This window comes from Apteryx rowi, unplaced genomic scaffold (assembly GCF_003343035.1).
Source record: "Apteryx rowi isolate R43461 unplaced genomic scaffold, aptRow1 scaffold_51, whole genome shotgun sequence".
Classification (NCBI taxonomy): Eukaryota; Metazoa; Chordata; class Aves; order Apterygiformes; family Apterygidae; genus Apteryx; species Apteryx rowi.
This window is the reverse complement of record NW_020450772.1, coordinates 3,408,993-3,426,760: the sequence shown is the minus strand read 5'-3', so window position 1 is coordinate 3,426,760 and position 17,768 is coordinate 3,408,993. Positions and strand designations below refer to the sequence as shown.

The 17,768-nt window shown below is 44.1% G+C and overlaps 2 protein-coding genes across 12 annotated transcripts in view; both read left to right on the top strand.

The window, feature by feature from the left end:
- Positions 1–17,768, top strand: part of SAG (S-antigen visual arrestin) — a 22,370-nt gene extending 4,602 nt beyond the window's left edge. For 6 of the 11 annotated variants that reach the window (XM_026080033.1, XM_026080035.1, XM_026080031.1 and 3 more), the window contains 14 exons: positions 1,543–1,694; positions 2,285–2,345; positions 2,434–2,478; positions 2,770–2,963; positions 3,674–3,733; positions 4,909–4,976; positions 5,181–5,316; positions 5,651–5,735; positions 6,798–6,870; positions 7,793–7,930; positions 8,714–8,791; positions 9,693–9,716; positions 10,152–10,216; positions 15,673–16,683. In XM_026080033.1, coding sequence (XP_025935818.1) covers positions 1,543–1,694; positions 2,285–2,345; positions 2,434–2,478; positions 2,770–2,963; positions 3,674–3,733; positions 4,909–4,976; positions 5,181–5,316; positions 5,651–5,735; positions 6,798–6,870; positions 7,793–7,930; positions 8,714–8,791; positions 9,693–9,716; positions 10,152–10,216; positions 15,673–15,914 — 1,421 coding nt within the window. In that variant the 3' untranslated portion in view covers positions 15,915–16,683. The other 5 variants (XM_026080028.1, XM_026080029.1, XM_026080034.1 and 2 more) reach the window with 5 other exon arrangements.
- Positions 9,703–17,768, top strand: part of DGKD (diacylglycerol kinase delta) — a 76,315-nt gene continuing 68,249 nt past the window's right edge. The window contains exons 1-2 of the mRNA XM_026080015.1: positions 9,703–9,716; positions 10,152–10,216. The gene's annotated coding sequence lies outside the window, so the exon portion shown is untranslated. The remainder of the gene's footprint in view (positions 9,717–10,151; positions 10,217–17,768) is intronic.

The following is a 17,768-nucleotide window of genomic DNA, read 5'->3' as shown; positions in this document are numbered from 1 at the left end:
CCTTTCCTGATACCATCTCCTGTGCTTCAGAGCCTTACGAAGCTGCACCTGGATCATCCTGCCCGATATCTGCCACAAATCTCCCTGTGAACATGTCTAATCTGGTGAATTAATTCATATTGGTGATCTCGCTGCCTTCTGCAGCAACAGACTGTACTTTGGCATCTTGCGTTACGTGGGGAAATGCTTTGTTTTGTCTTGAACTTGCTCTATGGTCACTTGATTGGATGCCGCTAGCTTTTAACTCATGATAAAATGAAAAACTAGTCTCTCTCCATTGTGCTTGTAGCATTCAGGTTTTCTGGACGTCTCTTGTATGTCCTTTCAGTCCGTGTGTCATGTTTCCCCCCTACCCCCCAGCCTGAAAAATATTACTCTATCTGCTTTTCCTTGGGTAGAAGTTGTCCTTACCTTGTTACCTTTCTGGTTGACATACTAATTCACTAATACCCTAAAACTAACAGGTTACATTCAGTCCTGATTTGGAAAATACRGTGTACAGATGAGTTCTTATTTGGGGTTTGGTCCGACTCCTGACCAACGTATACCTTTCTGGGTCTTACAGACTGCACACGCCACCTCYGGGATTTGGACACACCAGGGGTTGTAAAACGGCACAAAGAGCATACTTGGTTCTGTTCTTGATTTATTTCCTAGTAACTTCCCGGCTCACTTCAAGACATTCTTCCTCAGTGGTAAAAGCTATCACTGTGCGCGTCCAACTGGGGTTGTYTTTACTGTCACAAACTATATGCTACTTCATCACCTATCCAGTCTGCATCATGAAGCGCTCCTCCAGCTCCATGTAGCCAGCTTTGTTTTGGACAATGCAGAATAGGTTTGTATCTGTTGCGGACTGTTAGCTCCTCCATCCAGGCTTCTTTCCATTCGTTCACTACTACTTTCAACAGCTGATGTCCCAGGACAGATGGCACTGCTCTATATACTTGCAACGTTAAAAAAACCAAAAAACCCAAACCCCCAAAGCAGCCCAAACCCACATGTAATGCCACTCCTTATTTCTAATCTTTCAGCACATTATTAATGAGTGAGATTGATCTTCCTTTTTATCTTGTGACAACTTACTTAGAGCCTCTGATGACAAATCTTGAGGCACTTTTTGAAAATCTAAGTACTCCGTGTTGATCAGATTTGCTTTATCTGTGTGCTCATAGATTTTTTTTCACAAAATGACTGAGGTGCAAACTCTTCTTTATACAGACCAAGCTAACTCTTCCCATTCAGATTTTTCTATTAGTCTACTAATTCTTTGAATATGACTAAAAAAAAAAAGTTCTTGGTCTTTTGTAATATTTCCAAAGAGTCGTCTTTAAATCTTGTTGTTGTTGTTGTTGTTGTTGTTGTTGTTTTTTAATGAGGAATTGATAAAATGAAAACAAACCTACCCTCTGTGTTAAGCTGGAGTTTCCATTGGAATAGTCTCTGTTTGGGGAACTGTACCACAGGGGTGGAAAGCTGTACCCACCAGGCATAATTGCACTTCAATCTCATCTTCCTTTTTTCTCCTGACATCTCTCCCAGGAACCCTCGTGGCAGAAAAGCTTCATTCACCCAGAGTCACAGACCCATCTTTGGCCATGAGCTGCCCCGAGTCTCAAAAGGCAGCAAGTGGGAAAAATGCCAGTTCCCCGCAAAACCAAGTTGTCTTCAAGAAAAGCACCCGTGACAAAGCTGTAAGTACCATAATAATGGGTCTACATCAGTTTTCCTTGCAGTCGGGCTGGAGATTTACTATGCAGCTYGCTCTTGTCCCCTTCATTTTCCTTCTGAAGAAGGACCATGATCTGTAGTCAGTGCTAAGCCAGAGGAGACTGTATGAACACAATTTACAGAAGGCAAACTTCTCATGTATTATAAAACAAAAGGTCTTGCGTAGGAAGGCAACCCCTGTTTTACTCYTCCTTGGTTGAACTCCTGTTGGCAACTGTTTAGATAAAGGTGATTCACTGTCTTCAATCAGATGACATCAAAAATCTTTAACTTCATAGTTCTTTGCCACATGCACAAGTATTCGTGTTGTACTTCTGGGACTTGCTCCACATCAAGTCTTCTCCTCTGATCTCTCAAAGGATGTGAACAGGCCTGCTGACTTTAGTGGGGATTGTGTTTGCTAGAAAAAAAAAATAAATAAAATAAAATATATATATGCATATAACATAGAATTTTTCTGTGCTCTACAAGATTGATAGTTCTCCTTTTTCTCCCACCTAAACACACAACTATCAATCTTTGTAGTTCAGTCATAGTCATCTTCTCCCTACAGCTGACCATCTACCTGGGAAAGCGCGACTTCATTGACCACATAAAGAGCGTGGAGCCTGTAGGTAAGTCTGCAAGGATTTGTGCTGCCCTTCCTGGTCCCTTACCCCTGGTTATCCTCTGTTAATGTCTTTTATTTTTTCTTTCTTTCAGATGGTGTTGTATTGGTGGACCCTGCACTTATCAAGGGGAAAGAAGGTTTGAGATCTTAGGCAATGTACTTTTCAGAGATTGCTAGTCCTCTTTTCAAGTGAGACACTGAAATAGAACCTTTTTGCATTGTTTTAAGGATACAAATGTAACCTTCTTCCTCAATGGACAGGCTGCTTCCTTAACATAGTGTAGGTCCTCACAAATAGTATGAATTCTATAGGGTTTAGACAACCCCAAGGGGTTTCCCTGACTCTCTAGTGCAGGAGGATTCGAAGTCACACGCTGGCTGTGTTGTCAGCCTGCTGCGTGCCTAACCTGCCATGTGCTTCTTCTCAGTGTACGTGACGCTGACCTGCGCTTTCCGCTACGGCCAGGAAGACATTGATGTGATTGGCCTCACCTTCCGCAGGGACCTCTTCTTCTCTAGGGTCCAGGTGTACCCGCCTGCTGACAAGCCGGAGACACTTTCCCACTTGCAGGAATCTCTGTTAAAGAAGCTGGGCAAAAATGCTTACCCCTTTCTTTTTACAGTAAGTGTCTCATAAGAGCCTCGTAAGACCCTCTTCTCCTTGTCTGCTGTTACTAGGCTGCTGAYGCTCAGTGGTGGACTGAGGATGGGCATTAATAGTGAATCCATATTATGCAAGATTCCAATTTTTAGTAAAAGGCAATGTACCAATTTTTTTTTTCTTACCATTCCAAGTGATAAAGAGCAAGAAGATGCTAACTGCTTATGAAAAAAGTCCTTGTAAGAGACAGAGAAATGTGCAATGGCTTTACTTGAGCCAGAGCCCCACAAACCTTTTTTTAACTTCCCCACTCCTGAGGGGCTGGAATACTTTATACCTTTGTCCCAATGCTCACAAAGAAAGTGCCAATTTCTTACTTTTTAAAAAATTCATGAATCAGACAAGCAAACAACAAAACCCAGTGTTGCTCATTACCAGGGAGATGCAGGTTTGAAATCCGCATGTTCTGATACAGGAACAAATAGCTCTTTGAAAGATTCTTGCCTCTGCTTTTGTTTGAGACTTGTTGACACAGGGCAGGTGGAAGGCTCAGTGTATCAAGGCCTCTGGCTCAGCCACAACCTCAAAGGGTTACTGCATTACAGTGCACGTCCTGTTGTCTTCAGGGTTGTGTTTTGTGCCTTTTGCGAACAACAAGTTAATTAGAATGTGCGGAGCTGGAAATCTGGGTAACACTGTTTTGGGTTGTTTTTCCCTTCTTGCTCCCACAGTTTCCAGATTACCTGCCTTGTTCAGTCTGCTTGCAGCCTGCCCCTCATGATGTTGATAAGGTGAGACTGACGGAACACCCGTGCTTATAATTGTAGAGGAAGGTTGAATGGAACAAGAGTTGCGAATTTATTTGGCTGGCTTGAGAGTTAGAATAAGGTGATACTGGGGTTTACTGTGCTTTGCTTGGTGGCTTCTCAGGAACCTGGCATTTAAAAGCTAAAGAGAGCGTCACAGAKTTGGAATTTAGGCCCTCGGAATAAGAAAGGGAATCCAGTTAAACAGCRGCAAGACTGTGCTAAATCTGCAATGCTTATAGTTTCCTTAAGTTGTCTCTATGATCTGTGGGTTGGACACGCATAAAATGCTTGTAGCTGTCAGGCAAGCTATTAGCTAGTCAGTCACATTATAGAAAAGGAGACTGAAATTTCATTGATCACTGTAAATACCATGTGTTAAGACTTGCTTCTGAATTAAAACACATGCAGAAAAGGGCTGTCTTGAACATGTGTGTAAACAAAACAAAAACCATGGAGGAAAAGTAACCAGATAATGAGAAATTCTGCAAGGTTTCTGACATTGCTTTAAATATTCCTTTTATACTTCATTTTGGATACTTCTCTGAACAGCTGGACTAGACTAACAACTGAGTAAAACCGGGTGCAGACTCTGAAATCCAGTGCCCCAGAGGCAAACTATATGTTTGCCAAGCAACAGTATTATAGCAAAAGTTTTCCCTGCTGCTATGAAGAGAGATATCTGGCACTCAGCCAGACACACCATAGCAGTATAAACCCATTAAAGCAAAGGTCAACTTGGTCCGATTGCTCCCAATCCGTTGGGAAGTAAAAGTGTTGACCCCGAGTCAGGAGTTGGCATTACAAAGCCGTTCGGAAACCCAAGGCAGCCTGAAGAGCCTTGCTGGCTGGTCAGTCTTATAACCTGACAGGGTATTATGAACTTTAGGTGTACAGCAGTACCGCTACAAAAAGYGTTTTAGGAGCGGGGATGTCATCTGTCAAATGCTGGGAATTAAGCCTTACCGAGAGCATGGAGCAGGTGGATGCTGCCACCCCAGCTGGCAGGGATTTCTGCTACAAAGGTTGGAGGCCAGAGCAATTTGCAACTGGCAGGAATCTGCTCATGCTAGCTGTACAGAAAGATGTCTAAACATCTGCAGATGTGCTCGGCTTGTGAAACTCTGGTTTCACAGCTGTCCTCTCTCTCCCTCTGGCAGATCTGCGGGGTGGACTTTGAGGTGAAGGCTTTCTCGACAGAAAATGTGGAAGAGAGGATTCACAAGAGGTAACAGGACATCTGTGCACATGGCTGTGTCTATTGGTGCCCTCTGTAATGGGGGGGGTGGGAGGTGCAACAGTGCACCATGGTGGCTTGTTCAGCTTCTCCCTGCTTGTCAGCGGACCTCCTGGGTGTAAGAAGACATTAACACAGAACTCTCGCCTCTGCCAAGCAGAAATAAGTGCCCTGTTGTCTTCTGCTGCTTCCCAGGAGCTCAGCACGCCTGTTGATCCGTAAGGTACAGTATGCTSCGGAAAACCTGGGACCCCAACCGTGTGCAGAGACCACCTGGCAGTTCTTCATGTCCGACAAGCCGTTAAACTTGAAAGCATCCCTCAGCAAAGAGGTGAGGAGCGTGCCTGGGGTGTGGACATCGTAGCATTTCAGTGCCAATATCCATTTTGCTGCCCAAAGCAGCTACTTCCAGTGTTATTCAGGCCCTGTTTCTGCTGGGACTGACTTGTCCCAGCACTCAAGAATTGTAATTTCTGTCCATAGTTACTGCTAGGGAAGGCTGGGACCCCACTACCAGACTCATTTGGGGTCAGTGAAAGCTATTGGGAAGGGTTCTCTTGCCTTCTCTGGCCTTTGGGAGGAGATTTATGGTGGGGGGATTGGAGGAGAGCTAGGGCTTRGGTGAAGCCTCATGCTGGGGTTTCTGTGCACCAAACCCCTCCTAGGTGTACTACCATGGCGAGCCCATTCCAGTCACTTTCACCATCACCAACAGCACAGAGAAAACAGTCAAGAAGATCAAAGTGACAGGTATGTTTTTACTGTTGCTTGGGATTCTTTGAGGGCAAGAAGACTGTATGACGGTAGGGCTCAAAGAGGGCCAGAAAGTAGTGCTTGCAGCTGCTTAAGCAGGCAGCACACGCAAGTCAGGAATTTGTCTCTCTCCCTGATCCTTTGCTGTTTCTCTACTGCTGTTCCTGGGGTGAAACACTATAGACTTTTTCCTGTCTCTCAGGAGTACTCGCATGGCTTAATTTCAGGTACTGATATCTCCCCTCTAGAAAACAGAAAGGGACCAGCACCTCCTGTGGGCAAGGCAGGGGCCCTCCTGTGGGTGTGATGCCCACAGGGTACATGCAGCTGTGTCTGAGGTTTCAGAGACATCTGAAAGATGTTCGTCGGAGAGACAAAGGATGAGAAAGAGGAGAGAAGAGAAAGCAGGAGAGGAAGAAAGTTGCTGAGGGTTTCACACAAGTCCATCGTGGAGAAAGCCAATTCRGTGCCAGTCTCTGTAGTCTGATACACCCTCCAGTGACTCTCAAATACTTTTAGCCTCTGTCAAGCTTAGAAAGACCTTGTTGATCCCCAGATTCTCTCCTCATCAGTGTTTCAGTCAGAAGTACCATATGCTTTTTGCTGTTTGGCTGGAGGATATAAGCCACTTACTATGGTAGTCTGCAGACAGCAGTATGGTATCCCATCTGCTTGGTGATGATATCTCCTCAATGCATATGCATTGGCAATAGATATGCGAGAGATACCAGTCGCCAGAGACAAAAGCGGACACACTTAGAGAAGAAAGATGCAGATGTTTTTAATGGAAAGAACAGGCTCCCAAGGGAAACCATGGGTTGTTGACTTTTTGTCATCTTCACGTCAAGGCTGGATCTCTTTCTGGGAATATAGACTTTGGCCACAGGTGTTATATTGATCTGTAACCAAGTCATGCTGCCCATCCTAGTGGTCCCTTCAAGTTTTAAGGCTTTCCTGCTGTCCTCATAGTGTCTTCCGCTCCCGAACCTCGGTGGGGCGGCTGTGTTGTTTCTGATGCATTTGCACAGCTGATTGTCCCCGTTCTCCTTTCTCACTCAGTGGAGCAGGTTGCCAACGTCGTTTTGTACTCAAGTGACTACTATACAAAAGTAGTAGCTGCAGAGGAAGCGCAGTGAGTGTCTGAATGCTCTGCTTATCCCTTCCTACTACACTCCTTCATACCCTTTTAATTACCTTCCTCTTTGGAAGCAGGAGAGACTCCTAGCTGTCGTCTGGCAGTTAGTTGCCTGCTGTTACAGAGCTCTCTTCTCTCCCTGGTGTGCGTCCCCCTACACCACCCATTCCCTCTGAATGTGGTTGGTCTCCTTTTTCACATAGCCAGCAAGTACGCTGCTCCTCCATTCAGGGACCAGGTGGAGGCTGCAGAAGAGCTCTTCTGTCTGAAGAGTAATTGCCTACTAGAAAAACTTAGCGGGGACTATGGAGGGCTCCCTCTTGCTTGAAATCTTTAAATGGAGCTGCAACATTTTTCTAAAAGGTGTTGCTATTTAGCTGGAAGTCAGCCATGCTCTAGCTTGAGGTCAGTATGTTTTATGCCATTTCAGTTTCTTCTGGCCTTAAAAGAAGACATGAAAACCTTGACCCTATTGATGGTGTGGGGAACCACCTGCTCTTGTGCATTGCGCTGTATTGGCAGTGCACTGAACCTTGCTTTGTGAGGAGGGTTGGACCCACCCAGAAACATTACATTTTTCTGTTTTTTGCTCTGCAGCATAGGGGTAGGTTTTCCTTGGAGTGCTGATCTTCTAAACTAGGATTCGTTTTGTCCAGCTTTAGAGGTTTGCAGCATAGTTTGCCCTACTTTAGATGTCTGCCTTAATGTGAAATGAATCATGTTCTGCAAGTGCTTGTTTCTGTCTGCTAATTACAAAGGGAAATGTAGACATCTACATTGTAGACATCTAAATCTGGACAGATAAATCTCACTCCATGCGGATGGCTTTGTAACCTGTTTTGAAGTTCTCTTAGCTGGTTTTCTAACTTAAATCGGAGTGTGTTTCACTTTCCTTCTCTCACCTGCTTGTTATTTTCAGGGAGAAGGTGCAGCCAAACAGCAGCCTCACCAAGACACTGACACTTCTGCCCTTGCTAGCAAATAACCGGGAAACCCGGGAAATAGCCCTGGATGGAAAGCTAAAGGATGAAGACACCAACTTGGCTTCTAGTACCATGTGAGTAGAGTTTTAAATGGTCCAAGCTGGTGGAGGGTTATAAAGAAGTAGTGAGGACATAGGAGACAACCTATCGGGAGTTTGGACCTGTATCCAGACAGGCACATCTGAATGTGTGACTTATCCTTGTCATATTCATTCAGACTAAAGGATGATCACAGACCTGGAGAGGTATTAGCTGTCCCAGAGACTCTAACATGTTACTTTTATCACTTTTGTGAGAATGGGATGTTTACCTAGCTCTTACTCCAGTCATATGCTGTGACCTAGGTCTACAAAGATGATTAGGGGACTGGATGATTAGGGGACTGGAGCATCTCTCTTATGAGGAAAGACTGAGAGAGCTGGGCCTGTTTAGCCTAGAGAAGAGAAGGCTGAGAGGAGATCTTATCAACGTGTACAAGTATCTGAAGGGAGGGTGTCAAGARGACGGAGCCAGACTCTTTTCAGTGGTGCCCAGTGACAGGACGCGAGGCAATGGGCACAAACTGAAACACAGGCAGTTCCACCTGAACATGAGGAAAAACTTTTTCACTGTGAGGGTGACAGAGCACTGGAACAGGYTGCCCAGAGAGGTTGTGGAGTCTCCTTCTCTGGAGATATTCAAAACCCACCTGGACGCGATCCTGTGCAACGTGCTCTAGGTGACCCTGCTTGAGCAGGGGGGTTGGACTAGATGATCTCCAGAGGTCCCTTCCAACCTCAACCATTCTGTGATTCTGTGTGATTCTGTGACCTCCGCTGTTGCACTGTCTAACCCCACTATGTGTTTTTCTCTGGTAGCATTAAGGATGGAATAGACAAGAGGGTGATGGGGATTCTGGTTTCCTACAAGGTCAGAGTGAAGCTCACTGTCCCAGGGTAAGAGTAATAGACTTTTTGCTATATCTGTATAGAATTAAGAGAATGAAGTGTGTGAACCCCATTGGAGAATGGGCAGAACAATTCACGCTAAGAGGAAGGACATGTTCTAGGACATCAGGCTCCCTGTAAAGCCTGAACTGCATGCAATTCATATCTTGGCCTATCCAAAAAAACTTTTTCTGAGCCAGAGGCTTTGGATCACCTTCCTTAGATGCAGTATGAGTTTATGGTTGAAGTATGAACCTCTGTTTTGTGTTGCAATTTTTTGCTTTGAAACTAACTTTCGGTTTATAAGAGTTTAAGTGACACTGTGATTGAACCTTTACATTCGAGTTCTTGCTCTCCCAGAGAGCAGAGGCAGAGACATCTGCCTGAGAGTCATAAATGCCGTTGCTCAGGTTCTCTGCTGAGCCAGCCTTCTGGGAGAAGCTGAGCCACATGAGTTAATTCCCAGGGTACAGTGCAGAAGAGGTAACTCTCAGTTGATGACAGCTGCTGTTTACATTTGTATTTTGTCTATCTCTCCTCCTTTGTAACATAAAAATGGGTCAATGATTTGCCTAAAGCATGTGATAAAATGACTGCTGCTTTCTGTGGTCCCTTGGCTCGCTTTGTCCTTGTCCCTTGGCTCTAAGGCCCTTGGAAAAGGGGCCATGCTGACACTTGTTCAGGGGTTCAAAAACTTGGACTCTGTCTATGGGAAGGACATGAAAATCACCTTTTGTAAAAACAAGGTTATTTGGATGTTTGCTTTGTGGCAAGTGGAGAAAAGGATATGGGGAAAGGACCAGGGAAAAGTCATTYCAGTAGTCCACCAATAAAACAATATTTGGTAAAGCACTGCAATGGAGAGGTGCTAAATATGCTTGGTTTTTTTCCTCCTTTTTTCCTTCTGTAGCATTCTGGGAGACTTCACCTCCAGGTAAAGCAGTTACATCTTCTTCCTTTTCACATCATGCAGTCATAGTTGTTAATTTGTCCTTTTACCCTCTTTCCTATTCCCCTCCTCACCTCCCTAAAAATAAGAAACTACCCCTTAAGCTGATAGAAATAAGGAATCTGCACATCCAGCTGTTAAAATGAGTCGATTACAAAGATGTCTCTGACTTATCTACCTGCAAGTAAAATAATACTTCAGCATGTAATAAACCCAGCTTATTAGAGTGGATGTGCCCAGGATTTTTGTGGAGATATGAGTTTAACTCTTTCTGAGGGAGAAGTTATGGTTAGAAAAAAGATGAAATAATGGGTTAAGTTGAACTTCAGGGCTTGGGTTGGCCTGGGCTGGGAAGAGAAGGGGACTAAACCAGGCATGAATGGGTCTGTAGATCTGATGCACTTTCTCTTCTCCCCAAAGTGAAGTGGGCACAGAGCTGCCATTTCGTCTCATGCACCCCAAACCTGAGGATAAGAACACAGCAGGTCAGTTATGCCTCATTTTTCCTTTTTTGCTTATCAAACCCAGGTGAAATCTTGCCCCATTGCAAGTCTTGCAGTGATTTATTCTACAGGAAGCCTTTAGAGTCCAGAAGAGGCCAGCAAGGGGACTGCTATGTTTATCAACCCCCCAGGCACACATAACAGGGAGAAGGGATGCTAAGATGAGAGAAGGTGGAACAGGATCATGCTCCTTTTTTTTCCATCTGTGGAATCACAACTGCAATCGCGGGGCCTCAGGGAAGCACTGCACAGTTAAATCTCACAACTACCATGCAAAATGTCCTGAATGCAGCTGTTAACAATTTCCAGACAGATTCCAAGATAGTGAACAACAGTCTTTCACAGAAAACACCTAAAACACATGAGCATTTTAAAAAAGCAGAATACTTTTAAGCAGAGTTAAGAGGTGAAAAAAAAATGTTGGTGGTTTTGAACAAAAAAAGTTGGACAAATAAAATTACCACTATGCTGATGTTGCCTTGACCACAGTGTCTATGGTGTGGTCCTAATATTAAGTATCTGTGCGCAGGTATCTGAGAGCAATACCCGTTCAGASCCAAGCCAGTAGATGGAAGTGTGGGATCTTTAAAGCTGGCAGGAATCCAGCCTGAGCCCAAACTTACCTGAAGCTCCTGTATCTAAGAACATGACCACTGGAAAAAGCTGAAGGAGCCTACAAAATCAGTTATCCAAAGATAGGAGCTATGTTCTGTACTGGAAGCCAGGCATTAAAAAGGGGTGGCCCTTAGTCTTGGTTGTGTTAAATTGTTGGAGGAAACAAATGTGAATAACAAGGAAAGAGACTGATGGTCCTTTCCACACTCATGTTGCTCTGGTTGGGAATCAGCATTTGCTAATTATGGATGTGCCAGAGTGGGGAAAGGTAGGTTTCTTCACTCCCCTTTGAGAATTGCACCACAAAAAATTCCTGTTTCCATGGGGGAAACTTCTGCTGTGAGCTGTGCCAGCAGACACCCAGCACATGCTCATGGGAGAAGTTTTCTGCACACATTCCACCCCCATCAGAGCAGCACCATGAGTCCACAGACAAATCTACCCTCCCCTCTTGCCCCCTCTCTGCTGTGGCCACGGAGAAGATGGCCATGTTACTGAGGAGCAGCACAGGGCGCCCCACAGTCACACAGCCCAGAGCGGCCTCCATCCYGCTGCAAGGGGCAGGTTGGCTCCTCAGCTGGTCCGTAGCCCTGGGAAGGCTGGACCACCTGGGAGAAGCTGCTGCAACACACTTTTGTGAGCATAACTGCGTCCATGCTACGCGTTTCCCTTTCGTGCTGCAGGCCTGTAAAGCTGCCCCAGCAGAACGGGGACACTGCTGCGCATTTGGTCATGATCTCCAGTGTTGACTCAGGGTAGGAGAGCAGCTTGGCAAGGGTCTTGCCCCCTGTTCTGGCAGCTTGCGCATACTGAAGTGTTTGCCTCAAACTTTCCTGTAGCAGTTCCCCAAGCCCAGGAGGCTGGAAGGGCTGGGGCCAGCTCTGGTGTTCCCAGGAAGGTGGCTGGCGAGGGCCATCTAGTGTCAGTGGGGAGCCTCACACCGTAGAGGTGGCAGGGCAGCTCCGGGCCCCAAAATCTGGAGCTTTCATGGATTCCGAGGAAAGCTGGAAAACTTCAAACAGGGACCATCCAAAGACTTGGGCATCGTAAGGAATTTTGTGTGTATTTTTAGTGTGGTGGGAATTTTTTTGACATGACGCCATGTTTCGGTGTTAACAATACCACAACCCCCTTTTTTGCTACCCTTGCCTCAGGCAGATAATTCTGGCAGAAGCAATTGGAATATGAGGAAAAATGGAAGTCAGGCAGCTCTCCCCTCTAAGATGATTTCAAAGGATGGCTGATATACTGTCTTTTATATAGTGCACTCTGAAGGATGTGGGTAGAAGACTTCACAAGGGAAATGGAGAACTGCAATATTTCACAGATCACTTCCCCCAAGACATCCTCTTACCAAAGACGCAGCCCACATATTGTTTGCAACATCAAAGTCATCTAAGAGCTTGCTGTCAGAAGAGAGCTGTGGTTCACRCCTTTTGTACAAACAGAAATGGCAGGTTTCTTCTAACTTGACAGAAGCCGGGTAGTTTCAGGAGCTATCCCATGGGAAAGCCCTACAAACAGTTAAGTAGAGAAACAAATGCTTCCTCTTCAAAAAGGAAAGTAGAACACAAAGGCAAATTCACCTGAAGCCTGTAGAGCTGATTTGAAAACTCTGCTGAAGTGTGGTGTCTGAGCTCATTACGGAGAATAAAACAGCCTCCCAAATGAAGCTGGTAAACTAAAAATCATTCCGGCTTTATTGGCTGGTAGTTTTCCATGCCCTGTATCTAATCACTCTTCTCAGTTGTGTGTTCATGCTTTGGAGATGCACTTTTTATTCTATTGGCTTAGTACATAAACTCAGAGAGAAGATGCGCTTCATTAGTGAAATAACATCTAATTTGGAATCAAGTGAATCAAGACTTAATTGCAGAGATGGAGCTTCAACAAGCAGCGTTCAGACTCTTAAAGGCCCCACAAGTTAAAATACTACTTTTTTGATTTATTCGGCAGCCTCGGCAATGGATGTAGGCAAGGGTGCATGGCCAGGGGATTTTGAGATCACTCCTTATCTTCTTTTTCCATTCCCTTTTGTTTTTACCGATGAGTCAGTAGTAACAAATTTGACTGTTGCACTTCCCTGCTTATTCCACTGCCACTTCTTCTTAAGATACAGCCGGGAGAAAGAAAAGATGTCAAAGCAACCAGCTTATAGAGCCAAAGCTAAAGTGGGATTAAAAAAAATGCCTGAACATGAGACAAGGTACCACATATTGTGGTTTATTCCCTGCACTGGGGTAATCTCCCTTTTCCTTCTTTAGCCAAGGTGATTTATGGCAAAAGTAAATAAAACAAACATGTTTAGCACTAGTATATTTAATTGTGCAGAGCTGATGTGAGTGTAGAGAACCTCAGACAGAATGGAAGAAAATATAAGCGTTTCAAGAACGTGGTTTAATTTTTTCAGGGCCATAGTGGGGCAAGCGCAGTCCGCTGCATTGTGCTTTATTTCACAGCAGATTGATTTGCCCTTTTTATTTGCCTGCGAGTGGTGTCGGAAGCGTTCATCACTCGGAGTGAAAAGTGGGTTTGTCAGTGTGCATGGCTATTGCAGATTGCTTGCTCTTCCTTTCCTGTTGCTGGAGGAGACAGAAAAGGAACTGCTTGCTACCTTTCCTTTCGCAGGTTTATTTATAGCTTCCTCGTCTTGGATGTCTTATAGAGCAACATTTGCATGTTTCATGTGTGCTGGTTTCGCAACTGCTTTTGGACCCATGTGGTTCGCAGGTGGTTATTTTTAGGAGAAACAACAGCTCCCATCACATTTACGGTCTGGTTTTTGGGCCTATTGACAAAAATGAATGTCTTCTAAGATGGATTCAAACGGGCCGCGTCTTTCCCTGCTTCCGAGCCCTTTCCCATGGGTCAGCAGTTAGCCCAGCAGCTCCTGCTGGGTTTTTCTCCAGGCATGAGTTCTCTGRTCGGGGGGGTTTTCCTGCCCTTCTTCTGATGTTTTACACTGTGGGGGCCTATGTCTTGGACCCTGGCCTTTGCTTTGGCTGTTAATCAACAAATGGTCATTTATCTGCTCCCTTGTTAAACTTGCAGGAAAGGGTTGGTTTTGAGAAACCCATCAGTGCTGTGTCCCTTGAACACTAACACTATACCTGCCTTGTATTGATATTGTAACTTTTTGAAATTAGTGAATTTTTAAAGGACTTGAATGTCTTGAAAAATAACACAGCCTACTCTTTGTTTTTTTTCCATAAAGTTAAAAGAGGTTAAAAGCAAGCTTTTAATGAAAATTACCATATGTCACAACTTTAATTATATGGAATCATTTCTGTGGCTGCATAATAAAAGCTTATAGAAAACCTTCCGCAAAGAGGATGATGACATTCTGCAGCCTCATCTATGCCCCCTCCCATCCCAACCCTCAAAGCAATTGCTGAGATGCCAGTTTAAAAAAGCAAAAAGCAAAAACAGAAGCCTACCCATTTTCAGGTTTCTGAGAATTTTTCGATGTTAAAATGTTAAATAAGCCACAGGACAGCAAGATAACAATGTGGAGTGGGCCCAACTCCTGCTAGGGTTTATTAAACTTCCGTTTAACAAGCCTACGGGAAGTAGTATAGYAGCCTCAAGTCCTTGCACCTTTGAGTGTAATCTTACCTCTGAGGTATATGATAGGCATTACTGCACCTACCACAGTATCTACCTATGTATTGATTCATTAAGTATTTATCTGACAAAAAGGTATGTGCCTAACTGAAACAATACCTCTTTTTCCCTGAACCGATTCTGTAAAATCAGCTTCAAACTGCATTGGTGAATATCACTCGGCTTCGCCCACATCACTGATGTCACTGTTCCCATAGTAATGAATGTACTTCGAAGAGGGGGAAGAGAGCAGACTATTTAAAGAACAAAAATTGGAGGAAAAATAAGATGAGACTAAGATGAGAACAATGCTTCATGTGTTGGAAATTTTAAAAGCTGCATTCTAAATATTTCATTTCAAATTCATTTCAATCGAGCATGGATGCCCTCAGACTGACTTTCCAGACTTCACTTTAGCATCCATGAGCAGAGGAAACTATCCTTTCTGAGTCTGGGTAGACACCATCATGAATGCCTTTACAAGGTCCATTGAGACATTTTGGCTACAGAGTGCCCCATTTGACACACTTTTAAGGCTCATTTTTCCAGCAGTGCTAGGACTTGTTCCCCTTGATGTCAGTGAGCTGTGGGTGGGAATTCTCTAGCTAGCAAGTTTCCAGTCACTGGAGCATCCCAAATCCCTGCTGACTTCTGCAGAATCATGGCCTAGTTGCAGTTTGTTCCCTGATTTAAATTCATGAGAAATAAGACAGTGAAGCAACTGTTACTTGATAAGCTAAAGTAACTGTAAAAGCCAAACAATCCCTGCCCCTGTTTCACAACTGCAACACAACAATACTTTGTTCAGCTTATTTTGGGCTGTACTGAGACACCTTCCAAGGAATCCTGCTAGCAAGCCTGAGCACTGCTTCATCACGGTGCGGTTAGCAAAGATCCCGTTAGGGAAACACACATGCCAAAGGTCTCAGGATGACGCCCAGGGAAGGGTGGAATCAGGAGTGTTGCCTCTCACATGCATAACCTGTCTGAGGAGAGACTTCCTAGCCCTTTCTGTATTCTGAGCTCTTTTTGATTTCAATGCCTCTGTGTTTATTCAACACGAACGTCTTCTGGCTACTTAAAGCCCAGTGACAGACCAATTAAAAGCACCATCATGTCACGCAAGCACTGTCATCTCTGAATAGAAGTGCATGCACAGATGTCTCTCACAGCTGCGGCTGCTAGCAGCCTAAATGGGAAAATCTGTCTTTGTTTCTCAGCCCTTCTGATGCCTTGGGTGATGTTGCCGGAGTGCTTTTCCAATAGGGAGATTGAGTTTTGCTTTATCAGGTGCGTGTACGCACATGTTAGGATTTTCTGGAATTCTCCTTGTATTGCTGCAAATCCTGCCACTTGTCACTGGAACTGTTTTATCTCCTCGCTTTATAAATATTCTGCTGTTCTTAGCATCACTGTTCTAACTACTCGTTGTGTCTTTTTTTCCTTCTCTACTGCCTCTTGATAATTACAGGGAAGGAGTGGTAAGTTTCTTTTAATAGTATTTTACATTTTGGCTGCAATCGATAATTGGTTCTTTGGAAATTCCCAAAATTTGTCCAGAAGTCCCCAGGGCTCACAGCGTATGGACATAAATCCAAAGTGAGTAAGTTACTGTGGCTTGACAAATTACTGCTATCAGTTGAACAGCAGTGACCGACCATGTGAAACTAGTTTAAGTGAGCATGTTTTGCTTCACAGTTGCAGAGAATCAGCAGATGCTCTATAGCTCTCTAAGTTTCAGGAACTCAATTTGTTCAACCGTGTGCTCATATTTTAGTACAGAAGGAATAAGGATGAAAGGCTTCCCGTTTTAATTCTAGACAAAGACCCTTTCAAGCTATTTCTGGCTATTAAGCTAGCTGACAGATATTTAGCTGGGATGGGTATGATTCAGTACAGATAAAAACCTCCTTAGTTTGTGTCCTGAGTTGTTCAATCAAATGTTGTTCATGCTAGCTAGGATAACGCCGATCAAGATAGTCTGTGGGACTTGGATCCAAACCCCTCTGAAGGCAAAGAAAACATTACCCGAGTATGCTCTTGGCTTTTCTTCTTCCTCCTACATGCTGCCTTTGGTCTGATGGTATTAAAAAATTGCTGGAATCATTTTGAAAGGCCTGTGTTTCTTCCATTTCAGTGAGGCAGAGCTGGTATTTGAGGAGTTTGCTCGTCAACAGCTAMAAGATATGGTTGATGATGAAGAAAACAAGAATGTTTCTTCAGCTGATGAGCGACTAGAAGAACAAGCTGCCAGAGAAGCTATGTAGTCTGGCATCAATTAGAAATGTAGGACCTAGATTTCTAGTAAACTACATGTTCTCGGTGTATGCATTGTCTCTCAGGGATCAACCCTACGATCCGTGGGTGTAAAAGCACAAATCTCTGTTGCTTATTAAAAGTTTCATAAGAACGTAGCAAACCCAAAATCTGATGCTTACTCTAGCTATGAGAGGAGGACAGGAAGACTGCCATGAATGACCTCTGCTTTCAGGGCTATCTAATAAAATGGTTGGTTGCTTTCACCACAGGTGAGAACTTAAATGAGAATGTGTTTGTGCAGCCTGCCTAGACTTACCTGGTGTCAAAGAGCCCCTGCCTTTGAAATCCTAGTGAACCGGGTCCTAGCTTGAAAGGCTGGCTTGCTGCCTTTGGTGATCTGTTGAAGCTTCTCAGTGGACTACACGAAACTGGTTTTATTTCCTTTTGGTTGCTTTTGTATTTATGCTATATCAAACTCACCTAGTGAATATTTTCGGTGTTTGCACTGACCCCCTCTATGACTTGCATCCACTTTCTGTACCATTAAATGTTTCACAAGTCTTCTTCCACAGAGGTTGTAATGCTGAGTGAGGTACTATGCTTGCTTTCTAACAATATGCTTAACGGTTATTAAAGATGAATGAGAGAAAAGTGCATTGTGCATGAATTCCTTAACAAAGCTCCCTATATGTAACACCTAACAGAGGACTGCTAGCCTGGATTGATCCTGTATTTAATCTAGTTTCCTGTATGCAACAGTGCTTCAGAAGAAGGCGCAATAAAATTAGGGAGGAAATTATGGGACAACCTGCCCTGAGGAGCCTTTCCTAACATCCGTCTGCCAGAGGTTGGTCTCTGCCCTAAGAAATGAGTTTGTATTTTGTATTCTTTGCAAACTTTGGTCTCGCTTGTTGATCTGGATATTCTTATTATACATGTAAATGTATAATCCTTTCATGAATCTTGCTTAGGCTCTGGCTGAAGTGAGTTGTATCAGCTAATTATATTTTGCATGTAAAAAGACAGGTAGTTTCTCTTTCTTGCTTTCTGCTCTCTT